General features: G+C 33.2%; 1 protein-coding gene across 1 annotated transcript; it reads left to right on the top strand.

Moving 5' to 3' along the window:
* Window positions 1-998: 998 nt before the first annotated feature.
* On the top strand, window positions 999-7,662 carry MSTN (myostatin). The gene is made up of 3 exons (XM_047770464.1): window positions 999-1,572; window positions 3,380-3,753; window positions 5,735-7,662. Exons 1-3 carry the CDS (start codon window positions 1,200-1,202, stop codon window positions 6,113-6,115), a joined length of 1,128 nt encoding a protein of 375 aa, XP_047626420.1. The 5' UTR covers window positions 999-1,199; the 3' UTR covers window positions 6,116-7,662.
* The last annotated feature ends 1,446 nt before the right edge of the window (window positions 7,663-9,108 follow it).

Raw genomic sequence — 9,108 nt, 5'->3', positions numbered from 1 at the left:
AGAACAAAAAGCTCTATTCTCTGCTCCCAGACCTTACCCCAAATCCCTGCCAGGTGTCTGCCCTCTGGTCAAATGAGAAACTGGCAAAGGGGTGCAAACCTAGCACAGAATTGGGAAACAGAAAAATGGGCACCCTTTATTATGGTGCTCCTTCTCTTTTATGTGTTTACAATACTTGGGCATAATTTACAGAGAATAGATACTACATTTTTTACTTTCACCACTGGAAATCTGAGGCAAACTGCATTATCAGTCATAAAATTCATTATCTTCCTATTCTAAGTTATTCTAAGCTTATTCTAAGCTCAGATAGCTGACATTATCCTCTTGGTAATAAACAATGAAAAAGCACATCTTCTGAGCAATATTAATCTGCAACTTTAGGATAGGAAAAAATCAGTTGAAAACTGAGCACGATTTTCACGTGAATAAAAGATATTATTTAAAAATAATTCCATGTGTAATATAACAGAATAAGTATGATTTTCATTATGTACTAGAAATTTAGTCAGGAAAACAAGTTTCTCAAATTATAGCTGAATATATTTTACTAGTATCACAATCTTAAATTTTAATTCAGGTCTTCCTAACTTAAATCTGTATTTCTCTGATTACACAGGACTAAAAATAATTTAAAACAGCAAATAAAATTCTTTTTACCTCAAATGTTTGTCTAAATAATGTAAAATCATTTTATTTTTTTGAGGAAAAAGACATTTCAACTTTTTAAGTATGAAGTGTAAAAGAATTACTTATTTAAATTACAATTTTAAAGTTTCACTAATAAAGATTAATAATATTTAAGTGCAGTTTATATTATTGTTAACATAGATTTTAACTTTTCAAATGTCACATATATCTTTCATTATTTGTAGATTTATTTCTTTTATGAAGTAGTCAAATGAATCAGCTCACCCTTGACTGTAACAAAATACTGTTTGGTGACTTGTGACAGACAGGGTTTTAACCTCTGACAGCGAGATTCATTGTGGAGCAAGAGCCAATCATAGATCCTGACGACACTTGTCTCATCAAGTGGAATATAAAAAGCCACTTGGAATACAGTATAAAAGATTCACTGGTGTGGCAAGTTGTCTCTCAGACACTGCAGGCATTAAAATTTTGCTTGGCGTTACTCAAAAGCAAAAGTAAAAGGAAGAAATAAGAACAAGGAGAAAGATTGTATTGATTTTAAAATCATGCAAAAACTGCAAATCTATGTTTATATTTACCTGTTTATGCTGATTGTTGCTGGTCCCGTGGATCTGAATGAGAACAGCGAGCAAAAGGAAAATGTGGAAAAAGAGGGGCTGTGTAATGCATGTATGTGGAGACAAAACACTAAATCTTCAAGACTAGAAGCCATAAAAATTCAAATCCTCAGTAAACTTCGCCTGGAAACAGCTCCTAACATTAGCAAAGATGCTATAAGACAACTTTTGCCCAAAGCTCCTCCACTCCGGGAACTGATTGATCAGTACGATGTCCAGAGAGATGACAGCAGTGATGGCTCCTTGGAAGATGATGATTATCACGCTACGACGGAAACGATCATTACCATGCCTACAGAGTGTAAGTAGTCCTATTAGTGTATATCAACAATTCTGCTGACTGTTGTTGCAGTGTTTATGAGAAACAGATCTATTTTCAGGCTCTTTTAACAAGCTGTTGGCTTGTACGTAAGTAGGAGGGAAAAGAGTTTCTTTTTTCAAGATTTCATGAGAAATAAACTAATGAGACTGAAAGCTGCTGTATTATTGTTTTCCTTAGCTAAACAGCTGAAAATAAAAAATAAAATGCTTGCATAGCATTGTTATATAGTTTAATAAGACAAATATAACATGCTTATGCTTTCACAGCTTAATGCCACCAAGGCAAGGATTGGGAGTTTCTACAAGCAATGTGGAAAAAAAGGTTGGTTGTCTGAAATAGGCATTTGTAATAACGGGTTTTTTTCACTAATGATAGAGAAGGGAAGATGTAAATTTGCAGATATTGAGCCCCATTGGGGCATTTGCTACACCCCTAGAATGACTTCTGTTATTCAGAACTATTTCTCACAGTGTTTCTATGTTCTTCACAAATTAAAATATCTAATTTTGAAAGCTATTACACTGGAAAGTATAAAAAATATTTTTTTAAAATTTAATGTTTTGGTAAGAGCAATGATGAAGTAAACATAGCATAATGGTAATTATGAGCTAATTATCAGAAAATGCCAAGAAATAAACATTTTATCAAGTAGGTTATGGCTCACAAAGTCCTGCTTATACCTTGACCATGGTACTATTGTTGAGAGTACCCCATCTGCATATTTCCAGGCAGTCACATGCTTAATAAGCTCTACAATATTATTTTCTTTTTCATAAGAGGGAGAAAGAACTATTACCTGTAGTATCCACATTGCTTATGAAGGACAATATATTTCATACCATTCCTATTACAATCAGTTCAAAAGTATACACAAGGAAAGGGAGACAGGCACCTTAACAGAGAAGGCATGACAAGAAAGATTTTTGTGCCATGTGTCTGTGATTTTGCTTTATACAGTGCTTTACCCACTTTAAACTAGACTCAAAACAGTTTCAAAATATTGTTCTTCTTATTAAGTAATTAGGCTATAATGCAACAAATAATTTTTCTTGAAGACTATGCTATCAGATAATCCTAGAGTAGATTTGCCTTATTTATAAACAATCTTGGAAAACCAAAAGGAAAGCTGTTTCTAAATGCTTCTGCTTACAATGACAGCATGGCCTTAACAATGTTTTCTAAGTTTTGAGATAGCCTGAATGCAACATTTAAATTTGGTGCTAAGTGCCTTCTAGTTTGGTTCCTTTAAAAAAGCTATCCCAGGCCAAAACGTAACAGATGTACTATATTTTCTACTAATTCCTGAGGCTCAGTTAGTTGCTCAGTGTGTCTCGTTCCCAGGTAATTCAGGCCTGGGGGAAGGGTTCCTTCTTCCAGACTGATTGGTACAGCTGCTCAGTAAGTGTAACTACTCAGATTCCCAAAGAATTCTAAGTGGATGTTCCTCCACAGTGTCTCTTGTTCTCTCTAATCATCATCATTTTAAAATTTCATCCACTCTTCATTCCTTTATAGAATTTTCTTTAGTCTACAGTTTTCTAGAAAGGAAGTAGGTTTCTCATAAACAGCTGAAAAAACATATTGAAAAAAATCTGAAAAGCTATAGTAATTATTTCATTTGATATTTTTCTGAATTATGAATGAAATTCTACAGTTTTTCATTTTAAAAGACTAAATATGCATGCACTATTCCAATAGAAAAAAAGCTCACTGATTAATATGAAGGAGTTTGTTCATTTTTCATGAAACAATTTCAATAACTCTTTTCTTTTTTTACTCATTTTAGCTGATCTTCTAATGCAAGTGGAAGGAAAACCCAAATGCTGCTTCTTTAAATTTAGCTCTAAAATACAATACAATAAAGTAGTAAAGGCCCAACTGTGGATATATCTGAGACCCGTCAAGACTCCTACAACAGTGTTTGTGCAAATCCTGAGACTCATCAAACCCATGAAAGACGGTACAAGGTATACTGGAATCCGATCTCTGAAACTTGACATGAACCCAGGCACTGGTATTTGGCAGAGCATTGATGTGAAGACAGTGTTGCAAAATTGGCTCAAACAACCTGAATCCAACTTAGGCATTGAAATCAAAGCTTTAGATGAGAATGGTCATGATCTTGCTGTAACCTTCCCAGGACCAGGAGAAGATGGGCTGGTAAGAGTTTACTGAAAATAACACTCTTAAAATCTTGTTATGTTTTTATTCATAATGTGAATGAGTAGTAGTGGAAAATAACTACCAGTTTCCTAAGCTAGACAAAGGTATCTTATCCCAATGGTAGCCCTGTACCCAATAAAAGTAGGTGTTCAGTTTCATATCCTATGAAGTACCCTCTTGATACTTTTACTTTGCATTAGGATTTAGAAGAAAAAAGTTTTACTATAATCCTTAACTTAGGAAATTCTTTCGAATTGGAAATGAAACACAAATTGCTTTTCATTGATATGCCATATGATTATATGAATAAAACATGAAATCTTCATATTGGATTCTAGTATATACCCAAGTAAATATGTTTTCCCTAGAAGAGTGCCAAGTGTGTTAAAACCTTTTGGTTTAATAAAGCAGAAAAAGATAAACTCTAAAAATCATAATTAAAAATGAAATGCTTTTATTTATAGCAATTAACTACAACATGTTTAGAATTACATACTATTAAATATAATATATTTAAGACCCCCTCATGATAAATATGTTCATTATTTTGTAGGCTGTTGATGCACTAATATGTATGTAGATTACTTTGTGAATTGCCCTTAATAAAATTTAAAACTTTAGGCTAGTAAACCTGTAACACTCAACTTAGTTCTTAACTATCTCACTATTCTTTTGCAAGAATTTATGTAGGTAATGCCAACTAATTTATTCCAAGGCCGAAAAGATGACAATGTCTTATATATTATAAAAACTAATAAAAACCATTTTAAAACCTAGTATAAATTTAAAGGTACTTGCTCTTCCGGTTTATCTCTTCTTTTGTTTACTTCTGCTTTCAAAAACTTATTTATTGTGCCCATATTCTTTACTTCCATTTATTGTTATAATTTATAAGATACTATACTTGCAAGCAATAAATGTTATCTTTTTAGCTTTTAAATGGTCTCATTTGAAAAGAATATATAATTAGTAAGTCATAGCTACTTTAAATAAAAACATTCTTTAAGAGATTAAACACTTTTCAAGTGATCTGTTTTTCTTTAATTAAAATGTTATTAACTCCCAAAGTGATGTTATTGTTTTTTATAATCTTAAATACCAATAATTACCAGGTCTATTTTGATTTTGATACAGGATAAAAACTACTATTAATTACTTAAGAATGTGTTCTTTTTTACATGTACCATTTTCATGATCAAAGTTGGTGATGTGACTGAGGTTTTGATTATTATTAAACAGATAGTTAATATGATATATTCCTCATTTTTTCCAAATGAAAGGAAAAATGTCTTATATGGAGGAAAAGATTTGGGCAGGGGGATTAGTAAATTATTACTTAAATATCTGAATAGGAGGATTTTTCAATGAAAGGATAAAGGAAGAATGATTGTATCATCTGAATCTTTCCCTCCCTTTCCTGGAGTTTGTCCTTTCAACCCAGTATACCTACCACTCCCTTCATCACCTACTTTCCCATTACAGTCCCTATGTGCTGGGTGGTAACTATTTTGTTTTGGTGTTAATATCCAAGTTTCCCTTAATAACACCTAGTGAATGGAGGAAGGATGAGCATACCTACCCATCAGACATATTTAGCCACCATATTTAATCAACAAGCATGAAGAAAGGAAGCTAGCCTCTCTCCTCCCTTTCCTCCTGCCTCTCTCTCTCTTCTCTGTCCTCTCTCCCTTTCTTCCCATCAATATTTTCAGAGCACCTCTTATGTGCCAGACATTGGGATACTCAAACTGGGGGAAACAAGAACAAAAAAAAAAAAAAGGCGAAGACCTCAGGGAAATTTATATTGCTGCTATATTTTTTTGAGCCTAGTGTAAATTAAAATTCCTTAATGCTGTGCCTTTTAAAAACAAATATGGTATAAGCAAAATAGTTTATTTCTTCAACAGTAAAGTCCTTAGGGTAGGAAAGTGATTCAGGATCTATTGCTACTATTAACTCTTCTTTCATTTTCACACAGAATCCCTTTTTAGAAGTCAAGGTAACAGACACACCAAAAAGATCCAGGAGAGATTTTGGACTTGACTGTGATGAGCACTCAACAGAATCTCGATGCTGTCGTTACCCTCTAACTGTGGACTTTGAAGCTTTTGGATGGGACTGGATTATTGCACCTAAAAGATATAAGGCCAATTACTGCTCTGGAGAGTGTGAATTTGTATTTTTACAAAAATACCCTCACACTCATCTTGTGCACCAAGCAAACCCCAGAGGTTCAGCAGGCCCCTGCTGTACTCCCACAAAGATGTCTCCAATCAATATGCTATATTTTAATGGCAAAGAACAAATAATATATGGGAAAATTCCAGCCATGGTAGTAGATCGCTGTGGGTGCTCATGAGATTTATATTTGGTTCATTACTTCCTAAAACATGGAAGGTTTTTCCCCTCAATAATTTTGAAACTGTGAAATTATGTACCACAGGCTACATGCCTGGAGTATGCTATAGTCACTTAAGCACAAGCGACAGTATATGAACTAAAAGAGAGAATATATGCAATGGTTGGCATTTAACCATCAAAACAAATCATACAATAAAAGGTTTTTATGATTTCCAGAGTTTTTGAACGAGGAGATCAAATTCCATTTATGTTCATATATATTACAACATATGCAGGTAAATGAAAGCAATTCTCCTTGTGTTCTGGTGAATTAAAGGAGTATGCTTTAAAGTCTATTTCTTTACAATTTTACTTAATATTTACAGAAAAATCTATATGTAGTATTGATAAGATGTAGGATTGTTATATACCATTATTTGAGTCATCCTTAAACACTTGAATTATATTGTATGATAGCATACTTGGTAAGAGAAGATTCCACAAAAATAGGGATGGTACACCATATGCAAGTTCCCATTCCTATTCTGATTGATACAGTACATTGACAATTCATGCCAATGGTGCTAATACAATAGGCTGAATGGCTGGTGTTATCAGGTTTATCAAATAAAAACATTCAGTAAAGTAATGGTTCTCCTTTCTTCAGGTGCATTTTCATACTCTTTCAAATGGAGAATGGATTTTCTTTAATGAAAGAAAAATCATTTTTCTAGAGCTCTGCATTCAATTCTGTAGCATACTTGGAGAAACTGCATTTAAAAGGTAGCCAAAAAGTATTCATTTTATCAAAATTTCAAAATTATAGCCTGCCTTTGCAACACTGCAGTTTTTATGATAAAATCATGGCAATGACTGATTCTATCAATATTGTATAAAAAGACTTTGAAACAATTGCATTTATATAATATGTAAACAATATTGTTTTGTAAATAAATGTCTCCTTTTTTATTTACTTTGGTATATTTTATGTAAGGATATTTCAAATTAAGTATTAAGGCACAAATACATGTCATGTGACAGAAAAGCAAATGCTTATATTTCGGAGCAAATTAGCTGATTAAATAGTGGTCTTAAAACTCCATATGCTAATGGTTAGATGGTTATATTACAATCATTTTATATTTTTTTACATTATTAACATTCACTATGGATTCATGATGGCTGTATAATGTGAATGTGAAATTTCAATGGTTTACTGTCAATGTATTCAAATCTCAACGTTCCATTATTTTAATACTTATAAGTAAGCATACCAAAATGACTTAACTCAATTATCTGAAATCAGAATAATAAACTGATGATATCTTAAGAATTGTTAATTTAATTTTATAATTCGATAATGAATATATTTCTGCATATATTTACTTCTATTTTGTAAATTAGGATTTTGTTAATCAAATACATTGTACTTATGACTAAGTGAAATTATTTCTTACATCTAATGTGTAGAAACAATATAAATTATATTAAAGTGTTTTCACCTTTTTTGAAAGACACAACAGTTTTATGTTATAATGATTAATTCTGAATTTTTGGTTTTCATTTTATTATAACAGTTTAATGATTTAGCATAGAAGTTTGGTTTCGAAATTTTAAGTCTGCTACTAGAGTGAGACTCCTGTTTAATTGGTTCTGGTTAGGTTGCTTTAAACATACAAAAGCAAAGACTAGTTACATCTGTTTCATTTCTCTTTATCTTGACCTGAAAACTATTTATATGTTTTCATAGGTTCAATTTCCAAATGCATTGCAGTTGGCAAGGGTATATGGTCCTAGAGTTACAAGTTCTACTAAGCCACAGGGACATGGGGAAACCGCATCTTTTTTCTAGCACTTAATGATACAGGCACATTTATCTGAGTTTGGGGGCACCAATTTTCAAATTGAATTGAAAAATGATTACAAAGTGCCTAGAAATCCTTTAAGCGCAACACTGTATATAAATGTCTCCAAGATGAGCTCTGTTCTCTACCCCCCCATCCGTTTAGTAAATTAGCTCTAAAGCAGTGACTCAATCTAATAGAGGAGGTAATTAAAATTCTATCCAGTGTTATGGTTATTAAATAATTTATAATTATTATAAATATAATTTTTAACTATGAATGGTATTATGCTAGTTTACACTCATACAAACAAAGTGTTGTACTTCTAATTTTAATATGTATTTAATACTTACAATGCTGGAGCTGTAAGGGAGTTAGTTGGCCTTGTGGGGAAAGGGCCCAACTGTGGTGATGGGGGTGAGGTCACTTCTCAGCTGCACATATCAGAACATCTTCCAGGGCCATGAATATACAGGACCTAAAAGTCTGGGTTAACAGGCCCATTTACACACCTTGGCTCTGAAGTACAAATAATGGAGGACCTTGATCTCTAATGGAGGACCTTGATGTCTGACTAAAGAATTCTGGTACTGGCCAAAGAAAGCAGTGTCATTTCAGGGTAGAATCTGTACCAAAGGCTGGATTTTGGCTTCTATCTGTTGACACAACAATGTACCTGTAAACCAGGTACATTCCCGGGTTAGTGTGCTTGGGCCTCCTATATCCTATTCACCTTGGAAGAAATAAACTACCCAATAATGTCTCGGACAGGAAGCATGAGCATTTACTTAGGAGGGAAAAGTATGTTAGATAGGTATTAGTATTTCCATTTTTAGAATGAAGAAGCTGAGATTCAGAGATGTTTGTGACTAAGAAACTGTGACTGGGGACTGTAAGAAAGGAACAACCTCAATTTTCAAGGACCCAGTTAAAGGACTCCCCAGTCTTTATGCTTGTCCTTACCATGGAGCCCCAGTATCATATAAACCTCTCCTTTTGGTAGACCTTTTTGAAACCCATATGACCACAAAATAAAGCATCAGGACCAATTTCTTTGGTTGACAAGACTTAGGTATTTCTTTTTCTATTTTGCCTAGGTCCTAGGAATTGCAAAGACACCCTGCCAGTCTGCCTATGGGCACATCAATTTCATTTTCAGCACCCCAAG

Source organism: Phacochoerus africanus, chromosome 3, assembly GCF_016906955.1.
Source record: "Phacochoerus africanus isolate WHEZ1 chromosome 3, ROS_Pafr_v1, whole genome shotgun sequence".
Taxonomy (NCBI): Eukaryota; Metazoa; Chordata; class Mammalia; order Artiodactyla; family Suidae; genus Phacochoerus; species Phacochoerus africanus.
The sequence above is the reverse complement of the archived record's forward strand: the minus strand, read 5'-3'. Positions and strand labels throughout refer to the sequence as shown.

Bases quoted from the DNA above. Each gene is read 5' to 3' on its own strand.
- MSTN (XM_047770464.1), top strand. From the start codon at position 1,200: ATGCAAAAACTGCAAATCTATGTTTATATTTACCTGTTTATGCTGATT. The intron at 1,573-3,379 runs GTAAGTAGTCCT...TACTCATTTTAG, and splicing joins CATTACCATGCCTACAGAGT to CTGATCTTCTAATGCAAGTG. The intron at 3,754-5,734 runs GTAAGAGTTTAC...ATTTTCACACAG, and splicing joins GACCAGGAGAAGATGGGCTG to AATCCCTTTTTAGAAGTCAA.